At 45.5% G+C, this 19,003-nt stretch overlaps 1 protein-coding gene across 1 annotated transcript in view; it reads right to left on the reverse strand.

Moving 5' to 3' along the window:
- Positions 1-368: 368 nt before the first annotated feature.
- Positions 369-19,003, reverse strand: part of LTBP3 (latent transforming growth factor beta binding protein 3) — a 44,044-nt gene continuing 25,409 nt past the window's right edge. Inside the window, exons 9-15 of the mRNA XM_070766205.1 lie at positions 17,964-17,980; positions 16,962-17,040; positions 13,608-13,697; positions 7,756-7,881; positions 4,653-4,784; positions 2,308-2,436; positions 369-547 (exon numbers count right to left, since the gene is read on the reverse strand). Of these exons, the coding sequence (XP_070622306.1) occupies positions 396-547; positions 2,308-2,436; positions 4,653-4,784; positions 7,756-7,881; positions 13,608-13,697; positions 16,962-17,040; positions 17,964-17,980 (725 nt within the window). The 3' untranslated portion in view covers positions 369-395. The remainder of the gene's footprint in view (positions 548-2,307; positions 2,437-4,652; positions 4,785-7,755; positions 7,882-13,607; positions 13,698-16,961; positions 17,041-17,963; positions 17,981-19,003) is intronic.

The raw sequence follows: 19,003 nt of genomic DNA on the forward strand, positions 1-19,003 counted from the left end.
GAAGGAAAAGAGAAAGAAAAAGAATGGGAGTAAGGAAGAGAGAAAGAAAATCAAAATCTAGTTTGAAACTAGCTCAACTATTTAAGGGGCATTTTGATATTGATAGAGTTGCCCTATTATGAGCTCACTGTTATAGACACACAGTACAGTATTTTATTTTGAAATTCTCCGAGGCAAAACAGGGTGGGTTTTTTATTTGTTTGTTTGTTTGTTTGTTTATTTGTTTATTTATTTAATATTTCTGTGCCGCTCAGTCCTGAAGGGACTGCCGCTCAGACACTATACTTTTCCGCCCACCCCCCAAAAAAATTAGAGGGAACACTGATCATGAGAACTAGACATTTAACTCTTTAAAAAAAAAACACGCACACAACCATAATGGTTTGATGATCTTCTTAAAGCTGAGAGCAGTTGCAGTAAATCTTACCATAACATATGCCATTTTGGGCCCGGAAGCCTGGCTGGCAGGGGATACATTTATAACTGCCAGGTTTATTTTCACATCTCCCATCAGGGCAAGTTCCAGGTTCAAGACATTCATCAATATCTGAAAAGCAAAAAAAAAAAAATTTTGGGAAAAAGGAAAAGAGAAATATGTCAGTGACGATGAACCTCTTAGTCCTTAGTGGAGAGGGAGGCACATAAAGAAAGGAAAGGAAAGGAAAGGAGGAAAGAAAGAAAGAAAACAAAATCCATTTTTATTTCATTGAGGTTTTTCTTTCTCCTGTCATTTCCATTTGATGAAAAAAATGTTGTTTTTAGCATATTTTTTCCAAAGGAGAACCTGGGTGAGACCTTAGAGAGCCTTTGAAGATATGGGGAGTCCTCACTTTACAACAAATCATTTAATGACCGTTTGAACTTACAACGGCATTGAAAAAAAGTGGGGAAAAAGAGGAGCAAGACGATTGTGGTGCTCTCTGAGCTTCATTATTTCCTTTAAGATGTTTCATTGCCAAACTATATAACACTATCAGTGCTGGAAGGGAGGAGGATTGGAGGAGGAGGAGGAGGAGGAGGAAATGAAGAAGACGAAGACGAAGACGAAAAAGAAGAAGGAAGAAGAGAAGGTGGAGATGAAGAAGACGAAGAAGAAGCAAAAGAAGAAGGAAGGAGGAGGAGGAGATGAAAAAGAAGGAAGAAGGAAGAAGAAGGAAGAAGGAGGAGGAGGAGATGAAGAAGAAGAAGAAGAAGGAAGAAGAAGGAAGAAGAGGAAGAAAGAAGGAAGGAAGAAGGAAGAAGAAGAAAGAGGAGGAGATGAAAAAGAAGGAGGAGGAGGAAGAAGGAAGAAGGAGATGAAAAGAAGAAAAAGAAGGAAGAAGGAAAAAGGAAGAAGAAGAAGAAGAAGGAAGAAGGAGGAGATGAAAAAGAAGGACGAAGAAGAAGGAAGAAGGAAGAAGGAAGAAGGAGATGAAAAAGAAGAAGAAGAAGAAAGAAGGAGGAGATGAAAAAAAAGAAGAAGGAAGAAGAAGAATGAAAAAGAAGAAGGAAGAAGAAGAGGAGGAGGAGGAGGAAGAAGGAAGGAGAAGGAGGAAATGAAAAGAAGAAAAAGAAGGAAGAAGGAAAAAGGAAGAAGAATGAAGAAGAATGAAGAAGAAGAAGAAGAAGAAGAGGAAAGAAGGAGGAGGAGATGAAGAAGAAGAAGAATGAAAAAGAAGAAGGAAGAAGAGGAGGAGGAGGAGGAGGAAGAAGGAAGGAGAAGGAGGAAATGAAAAGAAGAAAAAGAAGGAAGAAGGAAAAAGGAAGAAGAATGAAGAAGAAGAAGAAGAAGAAGAAGAAGAAGAAGAGGAAAGAAGGAGGAGGAGGAGATGAAGAAGAAGAAGTAAGAAGGAGGAGATGAAAAAGAAGAAGAAGAAGAAGGAAGAAAAAGAAGAAAGAAGGAGGAGGAGATGAAAAAGAAGAAGGAAGAAGAAGAATGAAAAAGAAGAAGGAAGAATGAAAAAGAAGAAGGAAGAAGAAGAGGAGGAGGAGGAAGAGAGGACTGTGGGGGTCCTTAGTGCTTTCTGAGCTTGGTGGTCTTCTTACAGACATTTCACGACCAAACTAGCTAACATCATCAGAGCTACAACGGAGGGGACTTTGCAGGAGGGAGGAGAAAGAGAGGACTGTGGCATCCTTGCTTCATTATTTCTTAGCAGACCTTTCCATCCCGAAGTACAAAACAGCCTCAGTGGCATTGACCCCGATCAGGGCATGACTGCAGCCACAAACTGATGACGTCGCCTCGTTTGGTAGCGAAATGTCTGCCGGAAAAACCACCGCGCACAGAAAGGACCTCCAGAGACTGGGCCATCCCCCAAACCGTACCCTCGCACAGAGGCTGCCGGGAGGGTTTCAGCCGGTATCCGGGGTGGCAGTCACACTTGTAGTGTCCGGGGAAGTTGATGCAGGATCCGCCGTCTCCGCAGATGTTGGGCCGGGTGCATTCATCAATATCTAATGGAGGAGGAAGAGGAGGCAAAAGGTTGAATAAAGAAGGCAACATTGCAGGCAACTCTGCCAGCTGTCAAGAGTTCGATCCTGACTGGCTCAAGGTGGACTCAGCCTTCCGCCCTTCCGAGGTGGGTAAAATGAGGACCCAGATTATTATTATTATTATTATTATTGTTGTTGCTGTTGTTGTTGTTGTTGTGGTTCAGCCTGAGGCTGCTCAGGGACCGGCTGTGTCTCTGCTGGCTCCATGCCCGGAGGAGGATGACAGCGAAGAGGAGGGGGCTGAACAGTTGGACGGGGGAGAGGAAAATCAGGAATGGGATGAAGGAGAACAGCATGAGAGCCCCGGGGGGGGGGGGGGGGGGCTCTCCCCAGCCAGTAGCTTGGAGTCATTAGGTGATGAAGCTCAAGCCGTCATTGACATGCGACAGAGACGGTCAGATCAAAGAAAGGAGCAATTAAAGAAGTATTATCAGCACTGAATTAGGAACAGCTGGGTTTGGGTGTGGTCCTCCTTAGCAGGGTTTAAAAGGCAGGCAAGCCCTTGAAGCCATGTGGAGTGTTATCAGTTTGGAGTTGCGTTATCCTGTCTTGTTTCTCGGCGTCTCTGTTCCTGGCTTGTGGCCCAGCAGCTTTGGAAGACCCGTGGGAGGTGTAGGTCTGCTATCTACAGCCTCGGCTTGGCAGCAAGAATCCTGTATTGCTGCATGGACTTTTGCCTGTGTGGATATATCTGAAGATACAGCGTTTTCCTGTTTGTAAGGACATTTTCTGTTACCTGTGTTTTTCTTGGATTTTATAAAACTGCCTTTGCCTTTTACCAGTGTGCCTGGCTTCTCTTTTTGGGTTGGTATTGGCTTCTGGAGTAACCCAGACAGAACAATTATTAATTGTTTGTTTATGTTTATGTTTATTTAGATTTGTATGCCGCCCCTCTCCACAGACTCCGCAGATTGTTGGGGGCAAGAGGCTGACTCTGTAAGCCGCTTGGAGAGGGCTGTAAAAACACCGTGAAGCAGTATATAAGTCTATATGTTATTGGTATTCTGGTGGCAAGCAGTTCCACTAATTAATTGTTCTGACTGCCAGGAGGTTTATCCCGAATTCAAGATTGCTTCTCTCCTTGATTAGTTTCCATCCGTTGTTTCTTGTCTTGCCTTCAGATGCTTTGGAAAATAAGTTGACAAACACCCCCTCCTCTTTGTGGCAGCCCTTCAAAATATTGGAACGCTGCTCTCCTGTCTCTCTAAGTCCTTCTTTTCATTAAAGTAATAGCATTTAGACTTATATACCGCTTCACAGTGCTTTTACAGCCTTCTCTAAGCTGTTTACAGAATCAGCCTCTTGCCCCCAACAATCGGGGTCCTCATTTGACCCACCTCGGAAGGACGGAAGGCTGAGTCCACCTTGAGCAAGTCAGGATCGAACTGCTGGCAGTGGGCAGAATTAGCCTGCAATACTGCATTTTAACCACTGGGAAAGAAGGAAGGAAAGGAGGGAGGGAGGGAGGGAGGGAGGGTGAGTGAGCAATAGTACGTAGATGTATACAGTATGCCGCTTCACAGTGCTTTACAGCCCTGGTTTACAGAGAGTAACCATGTTGCCCCCAACATTCTGGGTCCTCATTTTACCGACCTCAGAAGGCTGGAAGGCTGAATCAATCTTGAGTTGGTGGTGAGATCTGAACTGCTGAAATAGCAGAATTAGCTTGTACAGTACTGCACCCTAACTACTGAGCCATCCTCCCTCAGTTCTTTTCCTTCTTTCCTTCCTTCCTTCCTCCCTCCCTCCTTTCCTTCCTCCCTCCCTCCCTCCCTCCTTTCCTTCCTTCCTCCCTCCCTTCTTTCCTTCCTTCCTTCCTCCCTCCTTTCCTTCCTCCCTCCCTTCCTTCCTCCCTCCTTTCCTTCCTCCATCCATCCCTCCCTCCCTTCTTTCCTTCCTTCCTTCCTCCCTCCCTCCCTCCTTTCCTCCCTCCCTCCTTTCCTTCCTTCCTTCCTTCTCCCCTCCCTCCTTTCCTTCCTTCCTCCCTCCCTCCTTTCCTTCCTTCCTTCCTCCCTCCCTTCTTTCCTCCCTCCCTCCCTCCCTCCCTTGCTCCCTCCCTCCCTCCCTTTCCACCCACCATTCCATCCATCCATCCATCCAAACCCCAACCCTTTCACCCATCTACCAAGTACCAACCCACCCACCTACCCAATCCACCCAATCCTTAGAGGTCTTACCTGTGCAGGATCTGACCCCTTTCTGTACTTTCAGCTGGTAGCCTCGGTTGCAGTGGCAATTGTACGACCCGCCAGTGTTCATGCACACACCTTTCCCGTTGCCGCACAGCTCCAATTCACACTCGTTTACATCTGGGGAGTAGAAAGAAAGAACGGGAATCCCAAAGTTTTTTTTCCCCATTGAAAACGTTATTGCTCCTTAGCCCAGAAGCTTCTTCGGTTCTGTTCAGTTCTGTTCTGTTTTTAGGTTTTTAAGAAGAGGCTGGATAACCATTTGTCTGAAGTGATGCAGGATTTCCTGCCTAAACAGAGGGTTGGACTAGAAGACCTCCAAGGTCCCTTCCAACTCTTCTATTCTATTCTATTCTATTCTATTCTATTCTATTCTATCCTATCCTATCCTATTCAAGTCTAGTCTTCTACTCTACTCCATATTCTATTCTATTCTTTATTTCTATTCTATTCTATCCTATCCTATTCAAGTCTAGTCTTCTATTCTACTCCATATTCTATTCTACTTCTATTCTATTCTTTATTTTTATTCTATTCTATTTTATTCTATATTTCTATTCTATTCTATCCTATCCTATTCAAGTCTAGTCTTCTACTCTATTCCATATTCTATTCTATTTCTATTCTATTCTTTATTTTTATTCTATTCTATTTTATTCTATATTTCTATTCTATTCTATCCTATCCTATTCAAGTCTAGTCTTCTACTCTATTCCATATTCTATTCTATTTCTATTCTATTCTTTATTTCTATTCTATTTTATTCTATATTTCTATCCTATCCTATCCTATTCAAGTCTAGTCTTCTACTCTACTCCATATTCTATTCTATTTCTATTCTATTCTTTATTTCTATTCTATTCTATTCTATATTTCTATTCTATTCTATTCCATATTCTACTCTATTTCTACTCTATTCTTTATTGCTATTCTTTATTTCAATTCAATTCTATTCTTTATTTCTATTCTTTATTTCTATTCTTTTCTATTTCTACTCTATTCTATTCTATTCTATTCCTCTAATCTATTCCATATTCTATTCTATTTCTACTCTATTCTTTATTTCTATTCTATTCTACCATTTCTATTCTGTTCTGTTCTACTCTACTGTATAATCTATCCTATTCTATTTTATTATTCAGAATAACAGAATGAATTAGAAGGGATCCCGAAAGTCTTCTCATCCAACCTTACATTACAAAAAAAGATGTCGAGACTTTGGAAAAAGTGCAGAAGAGAGTTACTACAACGATTAAGGGCCGGGAGACTAAAACATAGGAAGAATGGCTGTAGGATTTGGGTCTGAGTAGTCTAGAGCAGTGTTTCCCAACTTTGGCAACTTGAAGATATCTGGACTTCAGCTCCCAGAATTCCCCAGCCAGCATTCGCTGGCTAGGGAATTCTGGGAGTTGAAGTCCAGATAGCTTCAAGTGGCCAAGGTTGGGAAACACTGGTCTGGAGGAAAGAGAAATTAGGGGCGACATGATAGCAGTGTTCCATTCCTTGAGGGGCTGCCACAAAGAAGAGGGGGGGGTCAAATTATTCTCCAAAGCACTGAAAGGCGGGACAAGAAACAATGGTTGGAAACTAATCAAAGAAACCTGGAAGTAGGCAGAAACATCCTAACAGCAATAACAATTGACCAGTGGAACAGCTTGCCACCAGAAGTTGCGGGAGCTCCATCACTGTAGGCTTTTAAGAAAAGACTGGACAGCCACCTGTCTGGAATGGTATAGGGTCTCCTGCTTGAGCAAGGGGTGGGACTAGAAGGCCTCCAAGGCCCCAATCCAGTTCTATTCGGACTGAACCTCCCACCTGTTCTGGTTTCTGGTAGAAGTTTAGTCATTGCAAATAACTCTAATTAAATGCATCATTTCACGAATAAAGCAACTCCGTTTATTTCTCTGCTCTCCTGTATTTTCAACACATTCCAGACATCACTCGGTCTGTTATTTCTCTCTCTTAGCTGCATTTCTCACATTCCTTTTCCTGCTTCACTTAGACAAGATTTATTTCCTAACTACATCGCTTTAAAAAAGACAGCAGCACTGACTAAATTCAATACAAAATACTTGGCTTACTTTAGCGTGGTGAAAACACCTCCATATTTCTTTTCGGCAATGTTGAAACTCCACCCTTCTTCTCCACTAGCCCCCTGACGTGCCAAATACATCCCTACAATATTTAACCCATTCCTCTCCTTAATATCTTCTTCCAGACCTTTGCTCTCTATGTTTCTGGACCCTTCTGAATTTAGGGTTAACCCAGCGAGCGTCTGATTCTCCCTCGCTAGATCCTGAACTCATAGCCCCATCCTGTGGCTGGCCTCCCACCTGTTCTACTACATAGAAACATAGAAGATTGACGGCAGAAAAAGACCTCATGGTCCATCTAGTCTGCCCTTAGACTATTTCCTGTATTTTATCTTACAATGGATATATGTTTATCCCAGGCATGTTTAAATTCAGTTCCTGTGGATTTACCAACCACGTCTGCTGGAAGTTTGTTCCAAGGATCTACTACTCTTTCAGTAAAATAATATTTTCTCATGTTGCCTTTGATCTTTCCCCCAACTAACTTCAGATTGTGTCCCCTTGTTCTGGTGTTCACTTTCCTATTAAAAACACTTCCCTCCTGAACCTTATTTAACCCTTTAATATATTTAAATGTTTCGATCATGTCCCCCCTTTTCCTTCTGTCCTCCAGACTATACAGATGGAGTTCATGAAGTCTTTCCTGATACGTTTTATGCTTAAGACCTTCCACCATTCTTGTAGCCAGTCTTTGGACCCGTTCAATTTTGTCAATATCTTTTTGTAGGTGAGGTCTCCAGAACTGAACACAGTACTCCAAATGTGGTCTCACCAGCGCTCTATATAAGGGGATCACAATCTCCCTCTTCCTGCTTGTTATACCTCTAGCTATGCAGCCAAGCATCCTACTTGCTTTTCCTACATGTAACCCCGGGCCCCCCACTACTTCATAAAAACTATCTGAATCTGAGTCCTCAATATCTTCACCATCCTCCAACTAATCAAGAGTATGGACAACACCGCCCAACCTCAGACGTTTGAAGGAAGCAGCCTCTTACCTATGCAATACCTGTGCTGAGGATGCAACCGGTAACCTTGGTAACACTGGCAGGTGAATCCGGATCGGGTCGGGATGCACTCACCGTGGCTACAGATGTTGCGGTTCAGTTTGCAAATGTCCACATCTGTGTAGGGGAAGAGAGAGAGAGAGAAAGGCTGGGAAAAACCGAATGGAAATAGCCATTCATCGTTCCATCGACGGAACAATTTCACACCAAGTCTTCAAATCCTTCAATTTATTTTTTATGATATATGGGTTTTTTTACTGATTTTCTACTTGTGTTGTATTTATAACCGTTGTTAGCTGCTCGGAGTCGTTTTCGGAGTGAGCGGCATATAAATGCAAGAAATAATTAAAATTCTATACAACGTATTCCAAAAAGAAAAAATCATTATGTTTCAGATAAGAGGAATAGTAAACCCCTCGGTAGATGACTATCTGACAGTTGCAAAATGTAAATAAAGCAAAGACATGTAGAAATTCTTGATAGCATCTAATTTGGAAACTAGTAGTCAACAGTATACAGTGGTACCGCTACTTAAGAACTTTTCTAGATAAGAACCAGGTGTTGCCTCTTCCTAAGAACCATTTTCTACTTAAGAACCCGAGCCCAGAAAAATTTCCCCGGAAATTTGAGAGCGGCACGAAGGCCCAGCCAGTTTCCTGCCATTCCCCCTTTGATCCCGGCCATCTCGGGCTTTTCTGGGCTGCCAGAGGAGCCTTTCGGTGGCGCTTAAGGAGGCTTTGGCAGTCCAGAGGGAACGAAGTGTTTTCCTTTCTCTGGGCCCTTGGAGAAGGAATAAACAACTTTGCTGTGGTGACTCCCTTGTGCTGCCTCCCATACACCCGGTGCGAGGTTGCCTCCCGGAGCGTCCGGGCGCGGAAAGGCAAAAAGGGGGACTTCGCCCCGTCCAAATCAACTCGGCTTCAGCCAAACCGAGGAGTCACCACAATGAAGGAAAGGCACATTCGCTACAAAGATTGGATTCGCTACAAAGCGAACAAGCAAGAGGGTAGCCCTTCAGCATGGGAAGGAAGAGGAAGCAGGTAGCAGCAACAGCAGCCGCCGCCTTTCAGACAAAAGAGCGAGAGGTTCCCCCCTCTCGCAGCCTAGGTTTCTCTCTCTGGCGCAGTGTATGGGAGGCAGCCTCGCGCCGGGTGTATGGGAGGCGCGTGCTCCTCCTCGCCGTCTCAGAGTCCCTCTTTTTTTTTTTAAGCCTTACAGTTTTGGATTTTTTAAATTCCTCTCACCTCACCTTCTTCCTTCAGCAGCGACTGTCCTCCTCCTCTTCTTCCTCCTCCTCCTCCCACCCAAATTCCAAGCTTTTATTTCTTTCCTAATAGGTTTGCATGCATTATTTTCCTTTACATTGATTTCTATGGGAAAAATTGCTTCTACTTACTGTTCTGCCCGGCTCTCTGGTAGAAGCCTCCCGAAAATTCACAGGTACAAATTTCAGACACACACACACGTTTGAAAATTCAAAACAATGTCCTTTATCACAAAATTCCAAAGAAACAAAGCACCCTTTCTGTATTGCAAAGAGCACTCTTCCCCAAAACAATTTTGTCGGCTGTACAAGTCCCTTAATCAGTCCTTAAGTACTTAGCTAGTAGCTGTGAAGAAATCTCACAGCCCTCCTTCTTCCCACGAAGTGAAACACACACACACTTTACTCTGCTTTGGTGTCAAAGGCGTGAAAAATCCACAAACAAAGTTCAGACACAGCGAGGCACGATCCTGAAGAACTGCGATCAGAGGGTCGGAATATCCCTGTGTTGCTGGGGAGAGGCAGATATGGCGGGGGCCACAGAGCTAGCCGTTCCAGGGGAACAAGGGATCGTTGCTTAATAACGGTCCCTTGTTCTGGCTCTGTGAGCCCAATCTTGGGTACTGGTGATAAGTGTAACTCTGGCCCTGGGCTCAGGTTGCTGCTGCTTAATGCCAGGTCGGTGGTAAATAAAGCTCTCCTCATCCGGGATTTGATCATGGATGAGGAGGCCGACCTGGCATGTATTACTGAAACCTGGCTGGGCCCAGAGGGAGGAGTTCCTCTCTCTGAAATCTGCCCAGCCGGGTTTCAGATATGGCATCAACCTCGACCCCAGGGAAGGGGGGGGAGGAGTGGCTATTATAGCCAGGGAGAGCCTTTGCCTGCGTAGACTCATTGCTCTGGAAATTGCGGGTTGCGAGTCTCTCTTGCTGAAGTTGGACTTAGGGGTTCAGGTGGGCTTATTTCTCACGTACCTGCCTCCCAGCTGCGTGTCAAAAGCCCTGCCTGTGCTGCTCAAGGAGGTAGCCGGGTTGGCGGTGGAGTTCCCCGGACTCATTGTCCTGGGGGACTTCAACCTGCCGTCACTCGGCGAAACCTCTGGGTTGGCACAGGAGTTCATGGCCACCATGACAGCCATGGACCTGACCCAAGTAGTACAGGGTCCGACTCACGAGGGAGGGCACGCACCTGACATGGTATTCCTTTCCGAGCAACTGAGTAATGGTTTGAGACTAAGGGGCTTAGAAGTGTTGCCTTTGTCATGGTCAGACCATTTCCTACTACGGCTTGACTTCCTGGCTCCAATCCTTCCCCACAGGGAGGCGGAACCAATGAAGATGTTCCGCCCCAGACGCCTGATGGACCCAGAGGGCTTTCAGACGGCGCTTGGGGTTATTCCAGAGGCACTCGTCCACAGTTTGGTGGAGTCTCTTGCAGAGGCCTGGAACAGGGCTGCTGTGGAGGCTCTTGACCGGATTGCGCCTTTGCGACCTCTCCGTGGCGCTAGACCCCGTAGAGCCCCATGGTTCAACGAGGAGCTCCGGGAGTTGAAACGCCAGAAGAGACGTCTAGAGAAGCGATGGAGGAAGAGTAGGTCTGAATCTGATCGAACACTTGTAAGAGCTTTTATTAAGACTTACAAAGTGGCGCTCAAGGCGGCAAGATGCGCATACCATGCCGCCTTGATTGCATCAGCGGAATCCCGCTCGGCCGCTCTGTTTAGGGTGACCCGCTCCCTTCTTAACCAGGGGGGAGTTGGGGAGCCCTTGCAGAGTAGTGCCGAGGATTTTAACACGTTTTTTGCTGATAAAGTCGCTCAGATCCGGGCCGACCTCGACTCCAATTGTAAAACAGAGTCGACTGACAACGAGTCAGTCGAGGTGACTGGGGCCCGTACTTCTCCACCTGTCTGGGAAGAGTTTGATCTGGTGACACCTGATGAAGTGGACAAGGCCATTGGAGCTGTGAGTTCCGCCACCTGTTTACTGGATCCGTGTCCCTCCTGGTTGGTCTCGGCCAGCAGGGAGGTGACACGGAGCTGGGCCCAGGAGATTACCAACGCTTCCTTGGGGAGGGGAGTTTTTCCATCACTCTATAAAGAAGCGCTCGTGCGCCCCCTCCTCAAGAAGCCCTCCCTGGACCCAGCCGTACTTAATAACTATCGTCCAGTCTCCAACCTTCCCTTTATGGGGAAGGTTGTTGAGAAGGTGGTGGCACTCCAGCTCCAGCGGTCCTTGGAAGAAGCCGATTATCTAGGTCCCCAGCAGTCGGGTTTCAGGCCCGGTTACAGCACGGAAACCACTTTGGTCGCGTTGATGGATGACCTCTGGCGGGCCCGGGACAGGGGTTTATCCTCTGTCCTGGTGCTCCTCGACCTCTCAGCGGCTTTAGATACCATCGACCATGGTATCCTTCTGCGCCGGCTGGAGGGGTTGGGGGTGGGAGGCACTGTTCTTCAGTGGTTCTCCTCCTACCTCTCTGGCCGGTCGCAGTCGGTGTTAGTGGGGGGTCAGAGGTCGGCTCTGAAGTCTCTCCCTTGTGGGGTGCCTCAGGGGTCGGTCCTACTACTATTCAACATCTACATGAAACCGCTGGGTGAGATCATCCAAGGACATGGGGTGAGGTATCATCAATATGCTGATGATACCCAGCTTTACATCTCCACCCCATGCCCAGTCAACGAAGCGGTGGAAGTGATGTGCCGGTGCCTGGAGGCTGTTGGGGCCTGGATGGGTGTCAACAGACTCAAACTCAACCCGGATAAGACGGAGTGGCTGTGGGTTTTGCCTCCCAAGGACAATCCCACCTGTCCGTCCATTACCCTGGGGGGGGGGGGAATTATTGACCCCCTCAGAGAGGGTCCGCAACTTGGGCGTCCTCCTCGATCCACAGCTCACATTAGAAAACCATCTCTCAGCTGTGGCGAGGGGGGCGTTTGCCCAGGTTCGCCTGGTGAACCAGTTCCGGCCCTATTTGGACCGGGAGTCACTGCTCACAGTCACTCATAGCCTCATCACCTCGAGGTTCTACTACTGTAATGCTCTCTACATGGGGCTACCTTTGAAAAGTGTTCGGAAACTTCAGATCGTGCAGAATGCAGCTGCGAGAGCAGTCATGGGCTTACCTAGGTATGCCCATGTTTCACCATCACTCCGCAGTCTGCATTGGCTGCCGATCAATTTCCGGTCACAATTCAAAGTGTTGCTTATGACCTTTAAAGCCCTTCATGGCATTGGACCAGAATATCTCCAAGACCGCCTCCTGCCGCACGAATCCCAGCGACCGATTAGGTCCCACAGAGTGGGCCTTCTCCGGGTCCCGTCAACTAAACAATGTCGGTTGGCGGGCCCCAGGGGAAGAGCCTTCTCTGTGGCGGCACCGGCTCTCTGGAACCAACTCCCCCCGGAGATTAGAACTGCCCCTACTCTCCTTGCCTTCCGTAAACTCCTTAAAACCCACCTTTGCCGTCAGGCATGGGGGAATTGAAACATCTCCCCCTGGGTATGCTTAATTTATACATGGTATGCTTGTGTGTGTGTCTGTTAGTTTATGGGTTTTTTTAAATTTTTAAATATTTTAATTAATTGCATTATTTATGATTTGTTTCACTTGTTGTGAGCCGCCCCGAGTCTTCGGAGAGGGGCGGCATACAAATCCAAATAATAAATAAATAAATAAAATCTTCCACAACAGCCAAACTAGGGCTCTGCTATTTATATCAGCAGCTCTAATTACTGGAGCCCCACCCAAACACAGGTGGCCTCTCTTATCTCCTGTAATATGTCCTCAATTGGTCTCTTCGATGCATAATTCTGCGCCTGCGTGGGTCTAACACTTCCTCATCTGAATCGACCGAAGATAATGGAGATTGGCTTCCTGGGCTGTGTGCCAAGCCCCCCTCTTCCAAGTCACCCCCACCTTCTTCTTCGTCCAAGGAAACTGCACTCCCTGACTCTGCCGGCAACAAAACAGGCCTAGGACATGTTGACGTTTCCCCTGCCTCCACCTCCACATTCCTTGGGGCAGGAGCTGGGCCAGAGCCAACCACAATACTTACAAACTTTAAGAGATATATCATAGTTGGCCATAAAAGGGAGCCAATGGAGTTCCTGTTAGGGGGAGTTTTCTACTAATAGTTACTGTATGTCTAGAACTGTGTGCGGATGTTAACTGGTTTGTATTGGATATTGAGATTGTATTCATGATTCGAAGTGTACAGAGATTATTCTACCTTGTTACTGTATATAATATATATATATATATTTGTCCCGGTTTACGTGTCTGTACAGTCCATTACTATTACCACTCACACCTAACGCTGTCTCTGAGTTGTTTTGTGGATATATTTTCCCCTAAACAATCTTTCAATCCCAAATGCAAAATCATAACAACCAGGGGGGAATTCTGCAATGGTCCTCAGTGTGAAAAATGGTCATTAGCCCCCATTTTTCCACCGCCGTCGTAACTCTGAAGTCGCTAAATGAATGGTTGTAAGTTGAGGACTACCTGTATTTTTTTTAAAAAAAATATTTTCACAAAAAGGATGGGGAACGTGATCTGGGACGATGGTGCTTACCGGTCTCTTGAGTGGGGGGCATGTAAAATTCATCCATCCGCTTATCTTCCTCTTTTACCACGACCGCGACGGTGGGTTTTGTGATCACCACTGCAAAGATTAATAGATTTTTGGGGGGAGGGGGTAGAAAATTTTAATTTTTTTCCTCTACACCTTACAGAAATACCAATTCACATACCTTCAAATTAGAATACAATACAATATAGTATCAATTCAATTCAATTCAATTTATTAGATTTGTATGCCGCCCCTCTCCGAAGACTCGGGGCGGCTCACAACAATGATAAAAACGATATTATAGTGCAAAAAAAATCTAATATTAAAAAGAAATATATAAAACCTTATCATATTAAAAACCAGACAACACATACATACCAAACATAAAATATAAAGAGCCTGGGGGAAAGGTGTCTCAAATCCCCCATGCCTGGCGGTATAGATGGGTCTTGAGTAGTTTTAGAAAGACTAGGAGGGTGGGAGAAAATCTAATCTCCGGGGGGAGTTGATTCCAGAGAGCCGGGGCCACCACAGAGAAGGCTCTTCCCTTGGGGCCCGCCAGATGAGTTTGCGGAGAGGGGCAGCATACAAATCCAATAAATAATAATAATAGTAATAGTAATAATAGTAATAGTAGTAGTAGTAATAATAAAAATAATAATAATAATAATAATAATTGTTTAGTCGACGGGACCAGGAGAAGGCCAACTCTGTGGGACCTTATCGGTCGCTGGCATTCGTGCGGTAGCAGGCGGTTCCAGAGGTACTCTGGTCCAATGCCATGTAGGGCTTTAAAGGTCATAACCAACACTTTGAATTGTGACCGGAAACTGATCGGCAGCCAATTGCCAAATTCTTAATCAAAACTCTTAATTTTTAATCTGTTTTGTTTGGTATGCATCATTGATCTTGTGCTACGTCCTTTTCTAACTTTGTCATCTGGATTTCAAAGATTGTTTTCTGTTCTCATTGAGGTTCAAAAAGCTACAAGTTATCCAAAATTTCCCTTGGCTATTTGCTTTTTTCTACTAAAACTATGCCATAGCGATACAGTCCATTTCTTATATTCTTACTTTATCTCATTCATCTTTTTTAAACCCTCGTTTTAATATGACTGCCCTTTACGAGGAAAGTTCCAAATTTACTCCTCTTCATACAACAAGGGAAAAAAATATTGGTTCTGTTAGTACAGGGTACATGTGTGTTAGGGTTTGCCATTGTAAACTGCATATTATAAACTGTACCAAACTTGTACTGTCCCTTTAAATGTTACAGTTGCTACTGTAAAACTGTACTGTCACTCAAAGGGTTAACTTGTACTTGAAGAGTTAATATTCAAGGCTGTTTCGTCACTTCCTCACTGAAGTTATAAAAGCTCATTATTTTGCTTGGTCATTTCCTTTCCTTTCCTTTTGCCTGAGACGGGAGAGTTGTGTCCAAGCTTCGTGCTTATATAAGCTTTGTGCTGTTATCTATATTGTATTTTAGCTTCGTGCTTGTATTAGCTTCGTGCTTTATCTATGTTGTATTTAAGCTTCGTGCTTGTATAAGCTTTGTGCTGTTATCTATATTGTATTTAAGGTTCGTGCTTTATCTATGTTGTGTTTAAGCTTCGTGCTTGTATAAGCTTTGTGCTGTTATCTATATTGTATTTAAGCTTCATGCTTTATCTATGTTGTGTTTAAGCTTCGTGCTTTATCTATATTGTATTTTAGCTTCGTGCTTGTATTAGCTTCGTGCTTTATCTATGTTGTGTTTAAGCTTCGTGCTTGTATAACCTTTGTGCTGTTATCTATATTGTATTTAAGCTTCGTGCTTTATCTATATTGTATTTTAGCTTCATGCTTGTATTAGCTTCGTGCTTTATCTATGTTGTGTTTAAGCTTCGTGCTTGTATAAGCTTTGTGCTGTTATCTATATTGTATTTAAGCTTCGTGCTTTATCTATATTGTATTTTAGCTTCATGCTTTATATTGTATTTTAGCTTCGTGCTTGTATTAGCTTCGTGCTTTATCTATGTTGTGTTTAAGCTTCATGCTTGTATAAGCTTTGTGCTGTTATCTATGTTGTGTTTAAGCTTCGTGCTTGTATAAGCTTTGTGCTGTTATCTATATTGTATTTAAGCTTCGTGCTTTATCTATATTGTATTTAAGCTTCGTGCTTTATCTATATTGTATTTAAGCTTTGTGCTTGTATTAGCTTTGTGCTTTATCTATGTTGTGTTTAAGCTTCGTGCTTGTATAAGCTTTGTGCTGTTATCTATATTGTATTTAAGCTTCGTGCTTTATCTATATTGTATTTAAGCTTCGTGCTTGTATTAGCTTCGTGCTTTATCTATGTTGTGTTTAAGCTTCGTGCTTGTATAAGCTTTGTGCTATTATCTATATTGTATTTAAGCTTCGTGCTTGTATAAGCTTTGTGCCGTTATCTATATTGTATTTAAGCTTCGTGCTTTATCTATATTGTATTTTAGCTTCGTGCTTGTATTAGCTTCGTGCTTTATCTATGTTGTGTTTAAACTTCGGGCTTGTATAAGCTTTGTGCTGTTATCTATATTGTATTTTGCTTTGTGCTCTAATCTTGTAATTGCTCAGTGCGTATTATTCTGTATTTGCTTCGTGCTTATTCTGGATTGTTTATATTTTGTTTATATGTAAATAATACTTATTTAACTAAGTCTGTGTCTTGGCTTTATCACACATCCACGCTCTGTTAAAATTCTCTGCTCGGTATTGTCAAAGGTTTCATAGCCTAGCTAACTGAGACAAGCCAACAGGTTCATATCATACCTTAAATCTAATTATAACAATAGCAATACAGGGGGGGGGGAGATTAATAGATTAACAGATTAAGGGAGTTGGAAGGGACCTTGGAGGTCATCTAGTCCAACCCCCCCCAAGCAGGAGACCTTACACCATCTCTTCTTGAAAGCTTCCAGGGATGAAAATCCCATACCCTCTGAATAACAGAACAATAACAGAATAACAGAGTTGGAAGGGACTTTGGAGGTCATCTAGTCCAGCCCCATGCACAAGCAGGAGAGCCTATACCCGTGATGGCACATGGAGCTATATCTGCCATTGATTTTTCCCAGAAAATTCCTCCTTATTTCCAGGTTGAATCTCTCCTTGACCGGTTTCCATCCATTATTGCTTGTCTGGTGGTTTGGAAAATAGTGTGACCCACTTTCTCCTCTCTGTGGCAGCCCCCCAAATATTGGAAGATGCTCTCCTATCTCCCTTGGTCCTTCTCTTCCCTAGAGCAGCCAGGCCCACTTCCTGCAACCGTTGAAAATGACCTCCACCTCCTAATGAGGCTGGGGAAAACAGAACAGAGAAGTGTTTTTATCTCACTCACCGGGGTACCGAGGACCCAAAGTTGGGGTGTTGCCGGCAAATACACCCTGCTCTTCGGAAACCGTCGTCTCTCTGGGCAACTGGAGACAAAAAGAGAAGAAAGTAATGAACAGGAAGACAAGATACAGGAAGTCCTCAGCTTAAGGCCTCCAACTGAGCCAAAAATCTATGCTGCTAAACGGGTGAGGTCAACGGTGGATAGTGAGGTCAATCCTGCTGTTTTAACTACTGGAAGGAAAAGATGGATGGGTGGATGAGTGGGTGGGAGGAAGGGAGGGAGGGAAGGAGTGAGTGAGTGATGGAGGGAGGGAGGGAAGGAGGGGAGGAGGGAAGGAAGGAATGAAGGGAGGGAGGGATGAAGGGAGGGAGGGAAGGAGTGAGTGATGGAGGGACAGAGGAAGAGAGGGAAGGAAGGAAGGAGGGAAGGAAGGAAGGGAGGTATGGAGGGAGGGAGGGAAGGAGTGAGTGAGTGATGGAGGGACAGAGGGCGGGAGGAAAGGAAGGAAGGAGGGAAGGAAGGGAGGAAGGAAGGGAAGGAGTGAGTGAGTGAGTAATGGAGGGACAGAGGGAGGGAGGGAGGGAAGGAAGGAAGAGAGGGAGGGAAGGAGGGAGGAAGGGAGAAAGGGAGGAAGGAAGGGAGAGAGAGAGAGGGTGGGAGGGAGGGAGGAAGGAAGGGAGGTAGAATAGCATTTAAGACTTATATACTGCTTCCCAATGTTTTTACAGCCTTCTCTAAGCAATTTATAGAGTCAGACTCTTGCCTCCAATAATGTGGCTCCTCATTTTTCCCACCTTGGAAGGCCAGAAGGTGAGATTCGAACTGCCAAACTGGCTGGCAGCCGATGATCAGCAGAAGTAGCCTGCAGCACTGTGCTCTAACCCCTGCGCCGCTGCAGTTATTTGAAGAGATGGCCATTAATTTGTGGTTTGTTCAGTTTTTTTTCACGGACACATTTTTTTTTTACCTCTTTCCAAGTTCTTCTTCAGTGGGCCGAGCACTTACCATCGCTGGAGTAACAGCTGCAAAACATAAAGCAGAGATAGGATGACGATTAGAGCTTGTTGTGAATATAAATGCCTGTGTGAACACAAAACTATTCTTCTCTTTTTTTTAAAGTAATTTTTATTAATTTGTTTTAAAAAGCATATTCAAGAAAATATATACATTGACATATTTGCAATATTTGCAATACAGTGATCCCTCTATTATCACGAGGGTTCCGTTCCCAGACCCTTCGCGATAATCGATTTTTCGCAATGTAGGGTTGCGGAAGTAAAAACACCATCTGCGCATGCGCGCCCTTTTTCCCATGGCCGCGCATGCGCAGATGGTGGAGTTTGCGTTCCCCGCCGCCCACGCAAAGGGGAAACCCCGATTCGGCTCCTCGCTGCTGCTGCGCTACCGAGCAGATCAGCTGTTGGGCGGCCGAAGGAACCTTCCCTGGGTCTTCCCCTCTTGCTGGCGGGCGGGCGAGCGGCGGGCATCAGTGAGGAGCCGGGGTTTCCCCTTTGCGTGGGCGGCCGGGAAGACCCAGGTTGGGGGTTTGGGGGGGGTGCTAGGAAGCCCCCCATGCCGGCGGCGACCTTTTAAAACAGCCGCGCGGCTTCCCAACTGAGTCCTGAAGCCAAACGCGGAAGTTCGCCTTTGGCGTTTGGCTTTAGGACTCAGTTGGGAAGCCGCGCGGCTGTTTTAAAAGGTCGCCGCCGGCATGGGGGGCTTCCCAGCACCCCCCCGAACCCCCAACCCGGGTTTGGGGGGGTGCTGGGAAGCCCCCCATGCCGGCGGCGACCTTTTAAAACAGCCGCGCGGCTTCCCAACTGAGTCCTGAAGCCAAACGCAGAAGTTCGCCTTTGGCGTTTGGCTTCAGGACTCAGTTGGGAAGCCGCGCGGGTTTTAAAAGGTCGCCGCCGGCATGGGGGGCTTCCCAGCACCCCCCCAAACCCAGGTTGGGGGTTCGGGGGGGTGCTGGGAAGCCCCCCAGGCCGGTGGCGACCTTTTAAAACAGCCGCGCGGCTTCCCAGCTGACTCCCGAAGCCAAACGC

Source organism: Erythrolamprus reginae, chromosome 13 (assembly GCF_031021105.1).
Source record: "Erythrolamprus reginae isolate rEryReg1 chromosome 13, rEryReg1.hap1, whole genome shotgun sequence".
Lineage (NCBI taxonomy): Eukaryota > Metazoa > Chordata > Lepidosauria > Squamata > Dipsadidae > Erythrolamprus > Erythrolamprus reginae.